Source organism: Lathamus discolor, chromosome 5, assembly GCF_037157495.1.
Source record: "Lathamus discolor isolate bLatDis1 chromosome 5, bLatDis1.hap1, whole genome shotgun sequence".
Lineage (NCBI taxonomy): Eukaryota > Metazoa > Chordata > Aves > Psittaciformes > Psittacidae > Lathamus > Lathamus discolor.
Window position 1 is genome coordinate 83559115 of NC_088888.1, and position 18938 is coordinate 83578052.

General features: G+C 38.4%; 1 protein-coding gene across 1 annotated transcript in view; it reads left to right on the forward strand.

Moving 5' to 3' along the window:
- The window catches only part of EYS (eyes shut homolog), an 822863-nt gene that overhangs the window by 12493 nt on the left and 791432 nt on the right, over positions 1 to 18938 (forward strand). The window contains exon 2 of the mRNA XM_065682611.1: positions 17484 to 18310. Within this exon, the coding sequence (XP_065538683.1) occupies positions 17484 to 18310 (827 nt within the window). The remainder of the gene's footprint in view (positions 1 to 17483; positions 18311 to 18938) is intronic.

Sequence of the window (18938 nt, forward strand, 5' to 3'; positions counted from 1 at the left end):
CCCCTGTTTTCAATATTGGACTTTCATCAGCTATGTATTTCCAGAGGTCAAGAACTTGTGACTGAGGAATAGTAGAATGTTTATTGAAGAGCCTTTTTATTCAGTTTAACTCCATAAAGGCATGCTACAAATTATCAAAGTTGTTTTAAATTTGAATTAATTGTAAGTAATCAAAAGGATGTGAGAACGTGTTGAAGTACAGTCAGGTGACTTCAGAATGACTGGTCTTCCCTGTTGATAAATCATTTTCTTCTAACTAATATACATATACCCCTTAATTGCATTATTAAAATTCAGAAATTATTTTGGACAAAAACACTTTCCAAAAGAGTAGTGGAAATGTTGTTGCCAAATAATATGGGAATTCTTTGGTTTTAGTTTTTGGGATACTGAATTCACTTTTCTCAGGTTACTACATTTGTGGCTAACCATCTTTTTATGGCGAGTGAAACGATTTTAACCTTATTATGCAAGTGCAGTAGCTTTATCTTGTTTATCATACGAATAAGTAAAGGATAATTGAGATGAACGGCTCTATAGCAAATATAAAACTGAAATAATAAAGTCATAGAATGATCTAGGTTGGAAGGCACCTTAAAGATCACATAGTTCCACCCCTCCTGTCAGGAGGGCAACTTCCACTAGATCAGCTTGCTCAAAGCCCAGTCTAACCTGGCCTTGAACACTTCCAGGGATGGGGCATCTATAACTTCTCTGGTTAACCTGAAATAATGGTGGATCAGGGTACTGGCTTTTAATATATTAGTGGTTTTAATACTTCCCAATTTTCTTATTTCTGGAAATCCAAAGAGAATGAAGTTCAGTGGAATTTATTTTTTCTTTCAGTAATGTCTACTCTAATTGAACTCTTTGCTACATGAGCTAAATGATGCTGTGAACTGACTAAATGGTTGGGTACTGTATGCTATGGTTTACTTGGGCTGTTAATTTTAATGCATTTACTTGTGCAACTACCATTATGTAGAATATGCTTCTGGAGTACATTTTTTTTTTTTTTAATGAGAATTTTATGCCTAAACAGGATTCTTATAAACAGCTAATTTGGATTCCTTCTGAAATATGTGTAATTTTTGGAAAGTCACAGAAGTCTGCACAATGACTCTGGATCATCTGAGAATTCATTATTCTCCCTGAAATCATGGTACTTTGAAATCTGTGTTCTATTAACAGAAATAATTAACCTACTGCAATGACTGTTTGCTTGGCCAGGAGATATGTATTGTTTTTTAGACTAGAAAATGTAAAACGTACATGTTGGGGGATTTTAGACTTTTTAAAATTTAAGTAATATATTTTTGTATTTATAATAGAGCAGCAAGTTGTAACACTTTTGATAATTAGTCAAATTGACTCTCCTTTTGCTATGTCATATTGAAATTGCTTCTGCAAATATGTATCATTACCTCCCAGGCACTAGGCGATTGACTCAGGAGACTTAACACCTCTTTTTCTAGTTCATTAACTGTTCTCATGATCATCACCTGAAATGCTTGAATGATTAGATCTCATTTTCCTAAAGGCTGTGACTTACCTTTGTAAACTCATCTTTTACAGTCATCTCCTGTATGTATGAGGCATCATTAGCACTCCTTCATACAGTCATGGGAAAGTGACTTCGACTGTAAAGATTATGCTTTCTACCACAGGAGAAGTTCACTCAGTTAAACTCCAGAATAGGCAGTTTTGAAACAGAGCATAAATCTTTCTCTCTCATTACACTTAAATGCTTTGGACTTAAGTAATACTGAGATGATACTGGTGGTAGCAGAGTTTTAAATGGGAGACATGACCAGTAAACACGTAGTCCCGAATACTGCACACTACAAAATATTTGAAGATTTTTCTTAAAAGACATCTTTTCTTCTTATTAATTTCCTATACTATCAACATTTAAATTCATAGCTTTCTCCTCCCTACACAACAATCTCCTATGTTGCAAATATCCATGTTTAATTTGAAAGAGTTTCATTCACATAGGGTTCATTTGCTGCCCTCTTTAGCAAATGTAGGAAAACCTAGCACATCACTGATCTATTTCTGCAGAAAGATACACTAGGTGTACACCAAGTTCCTAATACTTGGCATTTCATTTTAACCTCAAGCACAGGAGGGATAGGGACTCTACCTACTTAGAGCATATGCCTCTGAGTAGCTACTGTGATTATGCTTATGCAGTGTCTGCTGCATGCTGCAGGGGAACAAATAGGAATTTTAAAATAGGTCATAAGTTTACGTTTGACTATTTCAGTCATCAAGGCAATCTGTGAAATGGAGGATAATATCCTGGTCTGTTCTGTAAGACTGATCACTGTCAATTAGCTGAACAGTTGTTCAGCCTGACTACTTTATGAGGAATTATTACTATTTAAAAATATTTGTCTGATGGTTAGCTAGCAGCACATTTGTATATAATTGCCTTTTTCTGCTGTGTTTTTAAATGTTCTGTAGATTGCCAGTTGCAATCCTGAAGTTATGCATTTGTTAGAGAGAAATAGAAATTCTGCCTTTTTCCCTGTAGTAATGCTGAAAAGCATGCTGCTTATATTACTTAAACGTTCTCTTTTTAGGGGAAAAAAACCACAGAATTTTAGTAATAGGGAAAAATGAAATATATTTGTATTGTAAAAATGTGAACTGCCACAAACATAGCCCAGTTCTATAGTTTTATCAGTAAAGTTACATCTTCTGCCTGGAACAACAGTGTGGTATTACGTCTGTTCACTAAGCTAAAATGAAAAGTTTATGACAGTATGTCGTGGTTTCAACCCAAACCACACAGCTTGTTCACTCACTGCCCCCCTTCTTGCCCTCCCCCTGCTCCTGGAGGGATGGAAAGGAGAATCGAAAAGAATGCAACTCCCATGGGTTCAGATAAGAACAGTTTAGTAACTAAGGTATAACACAAATCTCTGCTGCTACCACCAATAATAATAATGCTAAAAGAAATAACAAGAGGAAAGAATACAACACCTCAGCACCAGCCAACAGATAACTCGCCCCACTCCCCCCAGCAGAGCACCGACCAATACCTCCTCCAACCCTGCAGTCCCAGCCCTTCCGGTTCACCCTCCGTTACATCCTGGGCATGACGTGCTGTGGTATGGAATACCTCTTTGGCTAGTTTGGGTCAGGTGTCCTGTCTCTGCTTCCTCCCGGCCTCCCCTCCTCCCTGGCAGAGCATGAGACTCAGAAAGTCCTTGGCCAGACCAAATATTCGAGCAGCAACTGAAAACATCGGCGTTATCAGCACTGTTCCCAGGCCAAAAGATCAAAACACAGCACTGTACTAGCTCCTAAGAAGGAGAAAAATGGCTGCTGCTGCTCAACCCAGGACACAGTATTACTTGTACCTAATTAATGACCTCACAATTTATAGCTATGTGTGTTTTTGCCTATGGAAAACAGAGTAGGTAAGTAGGTTTGAAAACTGAGACCAGTGTTTGAAGATATGCTATAAATTTTTCCTCTAACTTTTTTTTTTAATTTGCAGGCTGAGTCGGTGAAGATACATAGGAGTAGGTCTTGTTCTTCTATGTTTAAGCAAGCCAATGTGTTAGAATCATGTTATATGATTAGCTGTAGGAATATTATCACATTTAATGAATAACAGTGGTAATAACACAGAAGGCAAGTACTAAGAATGAAAAAAAAGTGAGAATGAGAAGTTCATACTGTATGATAGTTACAAGTGTTTTGCTGTCCTAAATTAAAATCTTACTGTAGTAATTTTCAAGCATTTTAGTGAAACCTCGTCATAGTTTAAGCCCAGCCAGTAACTCAAAACCATGCAGCCACTCGCTCACTCCCCACCCTCCCCATTCTGCCCCCCACCCCCCACTCCCGGAGGGATGGGGAAGAGAGTCAAAAGAATGTTAACTCCTGCGGGTTGAGATAAGAGCAGTCCAGTAACTAAGGTATAACATAAATCACTGCTGCAATAATAATAATGATAAGGGAAATAACAGGGGAAGAAAATACAATCACTCACCACCTGACAACCAATACCCAGCCTAGAGCAGCAGTCTAGCCCTTCCAGGTAACTACTCCCAGTTTATATACTGGGCATGACGTGCTGTGGTATGGAATACCCTTTTGGCTAGTTTGGGTCATGTGTCCTGTCTCTGCTTCCTCCTGGACTCCCGTCCTCCCTGGAAGAGCATGAGATTAGAAAGTCCTTGGTCAGAGTAAACATTACTTAGCAACAACTAAAAACATCGGTGTTATCAGCAGTGTTCCCAGGCTGAAAGTCAAAACCAGAGCACTGCACCAGCTACTAGAGAAGGAGAAAAATGACTGCTACTGCTGAACTCAGGACAAACATGCTTTTAGCATGCTTTTATAATAGCAAAAATAGCATGCTTTTACTAAGACAGAGCCAAATTCAAAGTCTTCATTTAAATCATATTGAATGATATTGTTGAGTCATTCATTAGGTAAGCCACTGTCATAGTCCAGTACTCTGACCAGGTGGTTCTTGGTAGTCCACAGGTGGAAGGTGTAATATTTGATATAAAATGTAATTATTTAAAGATATTTGATGTTACATAGGATTTTTGATTTAGCAGAGTTATATAAAATATACTGCATAACACAATACAAATACAAGTTAAACACAGCAAAATAAAGTGAAAATTGCAATACGCCATTCAGTCACAATCCCAATAAAATCCCTATAATATGCTCAGTCACAGTGCTGGTGTCCCCAGTCACGATGAAGAAGAATGTGAATTGAAACTGGATCAAACCTCTTACTCTCTTCAAAATTCTTTTGCTAGCTGTCTTACACTGTTCATTGGGTTTAGCCATGTATTCTCATCCCTTATGCTGGTCTGACTGATTCAGGGAGACATTTGTGCTTTCAGTGAACTCAGGGAGAAGCATTTACACCACCAGTTCATGCACTCAGTCATTGGTAGATGTTCATCTAAAACCAAAGAATGATGAGTGTAGCAGAGAACAAAGTGGTATGTATTCTCTGTCCTAACTGATGCCTTGGATATGGATACCTCCATGGGCAGAGTGAAAGACAGTACTTTGGTTGCAGCTCAGTATGAGTGTTTGAAGAAGCTCTTGCAGTTCAAGTGCAAGGTCTTGAACACAGCCAGGAATATCTTGGCAAGAACAATAAGGATGCTTCAGAGACTACTGGAAATGTAGAGAGGTTTGTGGGTTGGTTTTTTTTGTTTGTTTGTTTGGTTGGTTTGTTTGTTTGTTTGTTTGTTTTTTCCCACTTTCCTAGAAAGAACAGTGTAGCTTTTAAATCCAAAAGACCTCTGAAAACCGATGGACCACAGGAAAGGGTATACTGTTCAATTACACAATGGGTATTAGTAATGCTGTTTAAATTCTTCTCTTCTTTTCTGATCACCTCTAATTTAAGTGTCTTATTCTAGTAATCCTAGAAATGCAAAACCACAACTGGGTTCTGAGAAAAAAAAACAAAAAGTTTCAAAGCTGCGATTTGGGTTCAAGAGCCATCAGTTTGTTCAGGTGTTCTGTTTTGTTTTATTTTTCTTTTCCCTTTTTTTTTTTTTTTTTCCCCTGAGCTCTTCAGTTTTACCAAAGCCTGCTGGAAAAAGTGAAATGCTCTCAGCAGGAAGCATTGAACCAGTTTCTGCATTGCTCTGACAATTGCAGTCTGCATGCTTCCCTCAGAGCTGAAAGCTGCTCTGGCACATGCACCTCTTAGATGAGCGATCAGGAGAACAGCAACAAATCACTCACAGTTGTGAGAAATTAACTTTCTGAGATCATGATGAGAGTCTGAGTAAAATATGCATTTTACCTGTCCAAAATCTACCATTGGAGCAGTGTCGTTTTAAGAACAGAAAATCATACTCCAGATACCAGTGTAAATTAATTTTGGTGCATCAGTAACATTTTCCCTCTGAGCCAGGAAATGTTGCTGCTTTGACTAGCAACAGAAGCATAGTTGAATAAAATCACCACTTGTATAAAAGCTGCAGGAGGTCCAAAACACATCTTTCCAGGCAATTAAATTCAAGCACAATCTCATCAGAGTTTTGTAGAACTTTCTGTCCTAAAGTGTGTTTCTGCAGTTGTAACAGGTGACAAGATACCTGCTTCCCTAGAAGTGGAGGGTTTGAATACTGTTCCAGGAGCACTGAGACATTTATGTCAGCAAAAGATAACTCATCATGATCATTATTTGTGATGAGAATCTGGAGAATAATGTTGATACACTTTTTTTTTTAATTCTTTTTTTTTTTTTTTTTTTTTTTGCAAACCCGTTTTTTTTCCTCACCATCAGCTAAAATCTGCTTTTGAGAATTATTTGTAGAGCCTTGATTACTCTCTGGGTGTACATTTCAGCTGAACTTTTAGGAGAACTGCAAGTTCCTTTCTAACATTGTACTTGTTAACTCTTCATATAATTTGACATCAACACTGACATTCTCTTGTACAATCCACATGGCACCTTCTTCAAAATTTCTAGAAAAATTCTGTTCATCTCATGTTGACTAATTGCCTTTGAAAGAAGGGCTGGCTTTGAAAACTACCTTATTTTTCGGTGCCATATGTGAAAAAGCTGTGCACCTGCTGCAGCTTATCACAGATAGATAGAACCCAGGTTAGTGACAGTGGCTTGCAAAGGTTTGGTTGATATTCAGAGTGTTAATAGTGACTTTGAAAGACCTAGGACAGGATTTAATCATCTGCCTATTTACTCTGTTTTTCAAAATAAATACAGTGATGATTGTGAGCTTTCTGATTTTTTATTGTTCTCACTGAAATATTTTTTATTCTGTGAATTCATATAAGAATTATGATAGAGGCAACTAAAACCTCAGAAAATGGTACATAACTGTCAGAGGTGTCATTAATTACCTTTTTTATTATTATTCTTTCAAGAATACAGCTAAAAAGTTGGATAAAAAGCCAAAACTAAATTCCTCATCATTAGAAACAAGCCCTTCAGGTTAACCTAGATAAGAATGTAATTGAAGGAGCAAGTGGGAAGGCGGTTTAATTCTTGCTGTTCTTTTGAAGTAGTAATTTGCAAAATTCTAGCAAAGATAAACCAGTTACTCCATTTCTCTTGTTGCCTAGATGTATTGCTGTACACTTAGCATCAAATACACTAAATTGTAACATTTTAAATGGAATGACTATGTCAATTCTATTATTAAACAGATGCTTCTGTCACCTCTACTAGGAATTTAAAAAAAATACCTACTAGGAATATGCATTATAAATATTGAAAGACATAATGAGCATCCATTCCCTGTGTGCATGCACTTCCTTTTCAGGGAACTGGCTGAGTTACCATCCCTACAGGTATTTAAAAAACATGTCCATGTAGCACTTAGGGACATGGTTTAGTGGTGGATTTGGCAGTGTTAGGTTAACAGTTGGACTTGATGACCTTAAAGGTCTTTTCCAACCTAAATGTTTCTATGATTTTTACTTACATACTGTGTTAAGAATGAGATTTCATCACCATGTTAACCTAAATATTTATCTCTGATTACATATTATATATACTAACAGAGCATGTATGGCAGCTATGGAATACTTGCAAAAAAAAGTAGTTGCTAAGTCTGAATTCATAATGTCTAGTATTAGGTAAAACACAACACCACTGAACTGATAATTATAATTCAGACCCTTTAATACTGTGAGTCGCACATTTTAATTTATTGTCATTATTCACAGGTCAAATTACTGTACTTTAATATATTTCATAATAATAATAAAACAGCAGTCATATATTCTGGACGTGTATTCTGGGCAATTATTTTTTTAGGTAGACATAGACATTGCCTTTTGTCTTGTGCTTCCCGACTTCCTGAAACAGCATAATCATATCCTACATTAAAAGCCTGAAGTAATTTTTCTAGTAACTGAGTATTACCAGAGCCTGTTGTCTAGTCCTGAGGCTTCAAGGGATTGTTTGATCTATCTAAACCCACCATTCAGCTTCCAGAACAAATGCCTGCACTCCTGCCTTCCGGGAATGATCCTTGGCCTGACATGTCACAAATTGTGCTTGAGAACTGACTGTTAGGAGTTGGTAATGGTCATGGTCATTCCAAAACCAAACCTATCAGTTTAATAATATAGAAGATCTAGATATTTTTCCCCCATACAGAATTGAAAAAAATAAACTGATATTTGATTATTACATTGTATCTGTTGTTTTTCCCCTCCTACAATATTACCGGATTTTAATACTTATCTACTTCCTAAGTAGCGCTTTTGGTTCTTGGTGTGATTCTTAGGTATTGCTAATAACTCCAGTCTTTTGGGTTTTTTCAAAACATTTGATAGGATAAGGGTCTTTCTTACAAGGGCAAAAATGCATTCTGGTGTTTAAAAAAAGAAAAAAAAATGCAAAAAAAAAAGGCAAAAGTGAAGTCATAGTCCTATGATCCTTTTTGAATATTTCAATGCAAATTCAAAAGAAAATTGAGCCTTCTTTTAACTTCTGTTTTGTTCCTTTGCTGATTCAGTTTTCATTTAAGTGGGGTGTCTAGGATTCTCTAATAATCTTGTTCTTTCTGTCCTCAACTACAGTTACAATAGACTGTAGTAGTCAGGCAATCCTTTACTGGTACAGTTCTTTATAAATAAATAAATCAGGCTAATACTTTCTCTAACACTGTGTTGAGGCCTATTCACTGCACCCAGATTACCTGGTATTGGCAAAAATGAATTTTCTTTTCAAGATTTATACTAGTTTTGACATTTGACATAATCCTTTGCTCTAATTAGGGAACAATTCTGTTGAATACAAGAGAATTTTACTCCTTAAATAGTTTAGGAAATTAGTTCTATTTTACTTCCCGTTTAGTTCCCAGATATGTCTTTGTTTCCAAGCACTATGGAGCAATAAAAGAGGATTTTTAATGTGCAGCAGTAAAGCTACCCAATGCTACTACATGATATCCATTCTATTCTTCTTTTGGGGGTTTTACTGCAGACTCACCCTACAGGTGTGGATCAGCCATTCATTAGTCACTGGAGTGCACTAGGTGTATTCTCAAAGTGCTTATTTCAGTTTGTTTAATGTGAAGGTTCACTTGTTCCGAGATTGCTACATTATGTGAACTAAAGTATGCTACAGGGGGATGTTTTGGAATTGGCTTCAGAAACATATTTCTAATCTTAATGAAAAGGTTACTGTAAACTCAACTATAAAATACAGGCTGTAGGAACTCAAAAACCTTCAAAGAAATGAAACAAGGTGATAATCAGTTAAAAATGATTTGGGGATCTGCGTGTCTAGTGCAGTAAAAATCAATTTGCTCTGCATGAGAGACATAGAGGAATGAGATTATTAAGAACTCACCTACATGGTAGTTAATCTACAGCTGATCTTTAGTATAAGTTGTCTTAGTGACTACTTTTTAAATTTAGAAACATGTCACTTTCAGTAGAAAAGAAGAAAAGTACTGAAAAATCCTGGATATTTCAAGGTAAAAAGAAGTGTGGAATCTCCGTAATTATATTTTATTTGTAATAAACTTTATCCTATCTGAAAATCATCTTTTCTAAGTCTAGTAATTTGAAAAAACAGTAATCTGTGTTGGAAACATTCTTTTTTAATGTGTTTTTCTTTTTTTTTTGGGGGGGAGGGATAGTTTTGCCTGTTGTTCTCAGGGGTCTCAATTCAAATTCAATGGAACTAGTGTAAGTATTCCAATCAGATGTGCGTTAGGTGTTTCACGTGTTTTGTAATTCATCATACTATAAAATGGGCTGATATCACCATAGGTAATTTGATTACATTAGTACTACTTTTTATCTCAAACTATTTCATTGCTCAGCCTTTTACAGGAAAAGATTAATCTTTCCCTAAGAAAATTGAAGTGTCTTTTCCAAAACGTGAAATTAGCATACAATAATTATTTAAGATAAGTGCATTCTTCAAACAAAAGAATGAAAATGAAGAACTATTGGCTGGCCTTCTCACCTCTCTGATGAGCATTTATAAATAAAATTATATTTTTATTTTTGGTATGTAGAAAGTAATCAAGAAGGAAGAAACCTTTCTGAAGTCTGTGCCTCAGATTTCAAAGTAGTAACACCTTATTCATGAATTGTCGTACTATTAAGTGCAACAATGTTTAAGAACAGTTGAGTATCAACATGAAAGGAGTAAAAAAAAACACCCTGCAGAAGTCAAATCTAGTGTGCCTTCCTAAGCATTTTTTACTAAAACAAATTGTTTCTTGTTGAACAATAAAATCAACAACACAAATCATAGTTGTGGACAGCAGTGGAAATACATTAGCAGAGGAACTTAAGAGAATCAGAAACCTCATGGCAAATCCAGCAGTAAATATGGTGGTCAGTGACGGAACACAGGTATTGGTAACTTTGGTTCCCAATGTACGTATGACTTCTGCACAGAATAAGCAATGCTGATCTTTTCTTTTACATTTAGAATCCTATTACATTTCCCATGATTTCCTATTGCATTTCCCATCATGCGTTTAGTGCATTCTCATTGAAAATCCAGGGGACATTCTATTCTGTATAGCGTCATGCTCAGCAATAAACATCTGGAGAAGTAAGAAAGAAGAGGGGACATTCAGAGTTAGAGTGTTTGTCTTCCTCAAGTAATTGTTACATGTGATGGAGCCCTTCTTTCCTGGAGATGTCTGAGCACCTGCTGCCAATGGGAAGAAGTGAATGAATTCCGTGTTTTGGTTTGCGTGCGTGCATGTTTTTGCTTTACCCATTCAATTGTCTTTATCTCAGCCCATGTATTTTTCTCACTTTTACCCTTGTGATTCCCCTGCGTATCCCATGGAGGGGGTAGTGAGCAAGCATCTGTGTAGGGCTGAATTGTCAGCTAGGGTTAAAACCATAACAGCTAGCAATAAAATAAAATAAAATCCCCTGACTCAATATTGTTATGCCTACAGTGATGTTGTCTGGATTGGTAAAAAGAAGACTAGCCGTCAGAAAGCCCAGATAAAATAGACGTAGTATAACTGTAAGGTAGAAATCAAGATTCTGTATTTTAAGTTGAAGGTAAATTCACTGTCTAGCATATTCATTATTCTGAAAAGTCATATTAGGAAATTAATAATTCATCAGTGTATGTTTTGAATGGCCTTTAGTAAATAAGGAAAGGTTAATTTGCAAAGAATGAAGACTGGCATAAATAATGCATCATTTCCTGAGAATTATTAATTTTGTGATGAAAAATGTAAGGTACAAATGACAACTTGGTATGTCATTGAGACAGTGGATATTGTAAATCATACAGAGAGTGTGGAAGTCAAATTATGTAGGTGCTATAATTTGTGGCATTTCCTGTATTATGTGTACATAAGTAAGGCTTAAATCTGATGCTTTTAAATGTGCATCAGAAATAAAGAAAGCATGATATCACAGTCCTACGTAGCAGCAGGCATTGTCTGTCCCGCAAGACAGCTGCACAGCACCATGTGAGAAGCTGAGTGCAGGCTGGGGGTGGCACTCAGAGCCAGTCAATAGTCCAGTGATGCCCAGGTTGGTCCGCAGTGAGGAGACAGGTCCTGAGATCAAACCAGTAAGTCAAATATTTGGATAAGGGTCAAGGCCTAGGTAAGCAAGGTATAAATATAAGGCCAGGTATCAGTCCACTTGCATCATAGCCCAGGTGAGGACCGAGGGTGATCCTGAGCCTAAATGTAGGTCCTGAGCGAGCAAGCTGCCAGCAAACCCTGCCCTCCCCAGCTCCCTCTCAGTTCTTTTCACAGCAGCTTTATCGAGGTTTGCAGCCCAATCCTGCCAGAGCTGAACTCAAACACACAGAAGCAGTCTACAAAATGTGTGCATGACATCTGCAGTGATGGCAAGAGAATGTTCATTCCTGTCCCTCACATGGTGACACAATTTTTCCTAAACTTTTTTTTTCTTTCTGTAGGCAATTCTCCAGTCTCCCCTAAAATGTACTTCACTTTCTTAATTAGTATTTAATAACTTATTAATAGAAAGGAAACATAATACTGAAAATAATGGACTGGAATGCAAATAACTTGCGATTCATTTTTGCTTTTAAATGACCTCCCTGGGGTTCTGTGTAAACCTTGCTTCTTAGTTCTTCTTTAGTTCAAAATAGAGCTTTGTGCTGCTTTGCACCCAGCCCTATTCAACTTAAGAATTAGATTTTTGTCCTGGGTTCAGCAGTAGCAGTTATTTTTCTCCTTCTTGGTAGCTAGTGCAGTGCTATGTTTTCATTTTTTGGCCGGGGAACAGTGCTGATAACTCCGATGCTTTCAGTTGCTGCTCAAATGTTTGGTCTGGCCAAGGACTTTCTGAGTCTCATGCTCTGCCAGGGAGGAGGGGAAGCTGGGAGGAAGCAGAGACAGGACACCTGACCCAAACTAGCCAAAGAGGTGTTCCATACCACAGCACGTCATGCCCAGAAGGGCTAGTTCACTGCAGGGTTGGACGAGGTATTGGTCGGTGCTCAGTTGGGTGTTGGGGGGGGTGAATTATCAGTTGGCTGGTGCTAAGGTGTTGTATTCTCTTCCCTCGTTATTTCCTTTATCATTATTATTATTGGTGGTAGCGGTAGTGATTTGTGTTATACCTTAGTTACTAAACTGTTCTTGTCTCAACCCATGGGAGTTGCATTCTTTTGATTCTTCTTCCCATCCCTCCAGGAGCAGGGGGAGGGCAAGAAGCGGGGGGAGTGAGTGGACAGGCTGTGTGATTGGTTTAAACCAAGACAGTTCTTTTTGGCGCCCAACGTGGGGCATAAAGGGTTGAGATAACGATGGAGATGATCGGATTTAATAGTCGTCACAATGCTGATTTATTGGCTCTCAAAGTTGTTTCTCTTGATCTCACAGTTTCAGAATGCTGTACATTACTTAGAGCCGGTATTTGCTGTATTAGTGTTTATTAAGTGTGGGGCTTGGGCTAAGGTTCTGGTTTCACTGTACTTTATGGCAATGACTTGTAATACGGGTGGGCTCCGGCAGCCGGGCGGGATGGACGTGGCCGTGGACTTGTACCCGGCCGTCCCGACTGCTCTTCACCGTCCTGGCCCTTGTCTTCGTGAGGCTGCGGGGAGCCGAGGGGGAGCGGCCCCGGGAGCCGGCGGCGGCCGAAGCGGCCCGGGAGAGCGGCCCCGGGGACCAGGCGGCGGCGGGAGCGGGACCGGAGGCCGGGAAGGAGGCTGCTGCTGAGCAGCGGGAGGAGGCGGCCGAGGAGCCGAGCCCCGCGGAGGAGCCGAGCCTCGTGGCGGCCGAGAGCGTCCCTCGTCAGCCGCCCGCCGAGCCCCAGGAGGATGCAGGAGCCCGGGCAGCATTTCCCAGCAGGGCAGAGGAGGAAGAGCTGCACCCAGGGAAAGAGAAGCTGGTGGTGGGAGAGCCGGCAGGCACAGCAGCTGCACCAGCCGCAGGGACAAGTACAGCAGCGTCATTGGAGAGTTCTGAAGGGTTTGAATGGCCTGTGGGTACCCTTGGGACCTGCCTGCTGGTTGTGATGGGGATCAGCATGGTGGCACACACACAGAGGGTGTTCTACCCATGACCATTTTGTCTGACCTCGAAAGTTAAGCAGAGTCGGGTTTGGGTCTTGTCTGGGGTTAGATGACGATATAGGAGGAGCAGGAGATTTTCCCCAAGGCTGGACAGTCATGAGTGGCAGAGTGTGTGGGGCAGTATGAGCAAGTATCTGGTCCACTGGGCCCATCCAGTGCTTTGGAAGCATAGGAGGTGGAAGGCAGCTGTATGGAGTCCCCAGCTACAAGCTGCAGAAACTGCTGAAGGGGACAGTGAATTATTTTGAGCCTGGTGGGCCCATGGCACTTCAGGCCATCAGGGCAGAGATGCAACATACAGATTAACTCATGATCGAGGGGTGGACTTGGCAATGGACACTATTGCCCAGGTTATTCACGAGTGTGAACACTGCACACAGCCTCTCCTGCTTTGAGAGACTGCTACAAGAGATGGAGCCTGACATCATGGATCAGATGGACTCAGCAGCTTTACAGGGACTGGTCCATGCACTAAGAGTGCACTGAGATAAGAGTGATGGTATATTGAAAATGTGGGATCTGAGCATGACGTGAATGGTATGGAAAAAGGGGTGGATAATGTCCTGGGTTCAGCAGTAGCAGTTATTTTTCTCCTTCTTGGTAGCTAGTGCAGTGCTATGTTTTCATTTTTTGGCCTGGGAAGAGAGCTGTTAACACCCATGTTTTCAGTTGCTGCTCAAATGCTTGGTCTGGCCAAGGACATTCTGAGCCTCATGCTCTGCCAGGGAGGAGGGGAAGCTGGGAGGAAGCAGAGACAGGACACCTGACCCAAACTAGCCAAGGAGGTATTCCATACCACAGCACGTCATGGCCAGGATGTAATGGGGAGTGAGCCAGAAGGGCTAGTTTACTGCAGGGTTGGATGAGGTATTGGTCAGTGCTCGGTTGGGTGTTGGGGGGGGTGAGTTTTCAGTTGGCTGGTGCTAAAGTGTTGTATTCTCTTCCCTCGTTATTTCCTTTATCATTATTATTATTGGTGGTAGCAGTAGTGATTTGTGTTATACCTTAGTTACTAAACTGTTCTTATCTCAACCCATGGGAGTTGCATTCTTTCGATTCTCCTTCCCATCCCTCCAGGAGCACGGGGAGGGCAAGAAGCAGGGGGAGTGAGTGGACAGGCTGTGTGGTTGGGTTTAAACCACGACAATTTTCTTCAAGTATCTTTGTGTGTCTGTGTAAGTCCCAGTCTTGGACTTAGTCTTCATCAGTTACATGGAAGCATCTGGAGTTATACATAGGAAGATTTACTTCTTACCTAAAGCAGACCTAAAATGGAACATTTATCATAATCGCCTTCAAATTTAATCTTATGACATAATTTTGTCTCATGACATGGCCTCAGGTCATAATTTTGCAGGTATTTAATATCTTGTCTGATTTTCTTAGTGAGGTATGTTAATACTGTAACTCTATTCTATGCATGGATCTTTACTTTTCATTGTCTCCACTATATAACTTTTTTTTCCCCTTCTTGATTTCTTTGCTAAAAAGCAATCTTTGTTCTCTTAAAAGTTCTTTTCCATCTTTTCCTGGTTTTTCAACTGCTTTTACTGGGTGTATTTGTTTACATAATTAATTCTAGTACTCCCATAATAATCTTCCAGTTGCATGAAAAGTAATAACTGTGAAGACAGAGTATCAACTGTTGCAATGATCCTAATTACATATTTTAAAATAGTTCAGAAATTTTCCCATACAAACATTGTAAGGAAGCCAGTTTTCTTTACCAGTAAAAATGAAGCCTGTATATGATACCAGCCCTGTGCATACTTACATGAATGAAGGACAAAATGTAATGTAAGTGGGCATGGATTCTTCTGCATTGGACATGCAATAGCTTTCTTCTTGAAGTGTCTTAAGAAGAAAAATAACCTTTTTTAAACATCGAGTTTAGTAACACCTGAGAAAATCTCATTATGCAAAAGGTATGTAAAGATAGCTTGCTGACTGTAGGATTTTAAATGTACAGTAATACAGAGCACAGACTTTTACACCTGCTAATAGTGACAAATGTAAAAGCAGCTATAATAGGTATAATAGTTCAACACTGCTACCTTAAAAGAAAAATGCTAAATGATCCAAACTACACATTTGATAGCACATTATCTAATGATATCATTGAACATCATGAGATTCTGAAGATAATGGAATGGTCTAAAATAGAAAAATTATGGGTATTCCGTAACAAAGCTAGTAGTTTTCTTGCAGATCCATGTCCTTTCTTTTTTTCTCTGGGGAATTAGCTTCCAGGGGTGGAAATACAGAGAGAATTAGAAATTGGTATGCTTGCCTGGCTGTGGAGCTAGGTGGTTAGAGTACTTCAACTATTTGGAGGCAGAACTGGGATTCAGTTATTAAATTAAAACAAAAACTATTCTGGGAGGAGGATCAAAATCTAGTTTCTACCACATCTGAGTTTAATATTCTAACCGTCAAGTCTGCTATTATTACTATTAGTCATAGTTCACACCTTTCTGGTATCTTCAAAGGCTTAAACAGTGCTGGTCACTGTGCTGCACAAAGGTTGTTTGGACAGATTCACATGCACAGCAATTTACTAGTAAGACATAGCTAATTTTTAGATGTTTTCATCCCAATTTAGGTGACAACAGGAATGACTGAGTACTACCGTTTGATATTATCTTTACAGTTTTACAGCTGAGTCATTTAATGTTCTCCAGCTCAAAGTTTTCACAAACAGTATCTTTCCTGTCTTTCTTTGGTCTTCCAGCATAGGCTGTAGTATGGTCCAAGATTTTTTTTAATAGAACATTTAATGAAATGATGTAATTAGAGTGGTATCATAATCTGTGTGCACTTCAGAGATGGAACAGGTGTATGTAGGTGTAGAAATACACACATCCAGATGTCATTCCATATGCTGTGTACAAATGAAAACATCGTAAACCAATTTCAAAATATAAATGCCATTGTACATTGATACTGAATGGCTTCCCTTGAAAGATACAGTTTATTCTTCACAGTAATTTTCTCATTTATAAATGTCAGTTTAGAGGCCTCTATCTTAAAGTGTAACATAAATATACTGAAAAAAAAGGCATTATGGAATTAAAAGGGAGAAAAAACATTAAGGTAAATTAGATTATTAATGACAATTTCTAAAGACTTTGACATATTGTGTTTTCGTTGTTTTCAATATGACTTGAAGGACAAACTTCATAATTTTACTTTGGTTTTCTTTCTGTGATGTAATCACTGATCTCCATGCAATAAAAAAATCCAGATATATTGAAGGGCCAAGAATGGCTTTTCTATAAATTGAGTAGTCCTAGAGGACTCTGTAGTCTGCTAGCTTTGACTGTGATGCATCAAAAACCTTAAGCATATGATTAAGGTTTGTTTTTTGGACAAGTACTTGGAAAATTAAGGATTTAATTGATTGTTTTGCTGAGTGCACGTGAACATCAAAAAGTTGAGGATATGCTTGTATGTTTTCTTTATTGAAGCCATAATTCACAGGCCTACATCTTCAGAATATCTACCTTTATCAAACATTAATGATAAATCATCAATGTAACAGCTATGATTAATGCTTATGACTAGAGCTTAGATGGTCTGCTTTAATTATTAATTTTGCCACAGATGTTAAACTTGGTTATCATTAGTTTTTGTCAACAGAGGGATGGAATATAGAAAGTATTCTTTTAAGCTCTTTCTCTTCCATATGCAAGTGCAATGAAGTGTACTAAATGAAAATCAAATCTTTAGCAAGAATAGAAATTAGAAAAATCTGACTTCAGTGGTATAGTTCTCATCAGTTAATTGGACTTACTCCACTTCCACATCAGTGCAATTAGACATAGGTATTGCTTTGTTGTGTATTTTCTATTTTTATAATAAGGCTTTGATATTCAACTGTATTTGATGTGAAAACACAAATAATCTTCTCTGAATTCCTAGGCTGCTGTGGAAAATACAGATGAACCTTAAGGTACAAGTGTTCTGAAGCTATCTTCAGTAATGAAGCAGGTGTGAAAGACATCTCCCATTTGCCAAGTGAGACAATGAATACAAAAACAACAGTTCACATATTTATGTGCTTTCTTCAGCTATGTGTTATAAAGGGGCAGGTAATATGTGAGAGGCAAATGACCGCAGAATGGCGAGTGGAACCAAAACCTAGTGTAATAAAATGGACACCAAGGGAAAACGTCTGCTCAGATTTTTACACTGAATGTTGGAATATGAATAAAAGTATTTCTGGGGAAATCTCAGAAGAACAAAACCTCAATATCCCTCAGATATGCCCTTTACAGCTTCAATTAGGTGATAGTCTCTTCATTTCCTCTGAGCCATCCTTTCGGTCCTTTGGAATGAATTTAGTAAATGTCTCCAAGGAAGAATTTATTAACTGCCCTAAAGCTGGTTTCCTTCAAGAACAGTTGATTTTTGTATGTCAGATAAAAGGAATGCACCAAGTTGACCCAGGTTGGCTTGGTGTTGGAACTCATTACTTTGCAGAACTTCATAAGAGAGGCCCACTACTGTGCAACATGGGCCTCCGTCTGAATGTAACTGTGAAACAGCAGTTTTGTCAACAGTCTCCAAGTGCACCGTTATGCTCTGGGCATGGAAAATGTCTAAGCCACATTTGGGAAAAAGCATACAATTGCCATTGTTTCTCACAGTATTCAGGAAGATTCTGCCAGAAGTTCGATGTATGCTCCACTAAACCTTGCCAGAACAATGCATCCTGCACTGAGAAAACAGAACATTCCGGAGAGTCTTATGAATGCATGTGTCCTCCAAAATTTTCAGGTATTTCTTTTCCCCTCTAGGAATAAGTGTTACATGGATAATACATTTTCCTTAATTGATGATAAAACATTTTGAACATCATTAACAAAGTTTTTTTATAATTTGGTTGTCCATTGTCAATACTACACCTGCACTGATGAGACTGTGCAGTTATTTGAAGACAGTTTGTGGTTGCTTACATTCGTGTCTGCATTGTGGGGAAAAACAGAATAAGTTCTTATTATGCTTCTTTTCCACTTACATTGGTAAGCACTTTTGAACTTATGGAAGTATTAGATGTTTTCTGTTGGTTTGTTCAGCAGTTCAAGTTCCTGCACCAAAAAAACATAAAGTATTTGGAGTAAGCTCCCTAAAAAATAGTTAACCAGACTGCAGAAAAGCAGCAAACATTTCTGTTGAAATGAGCATTTCATTCAATCTGCCACAAAACTTCCCTTTTCAGTTTAAAGAACTTTTAAATTATATCAGAGGAGTTTTTGAAAACAAAATTTGTTTTTAATTTCAAAGACAAAGATTTAATTAGGAGAAAAACAAACAAAAATACTCTATCTTCCAGATTGTTTTTCACTGAAAAGTTCTTTGAAAAGTAGTTTGCTAAACATGTTGTTATCACCAGATTAAAAAGCTC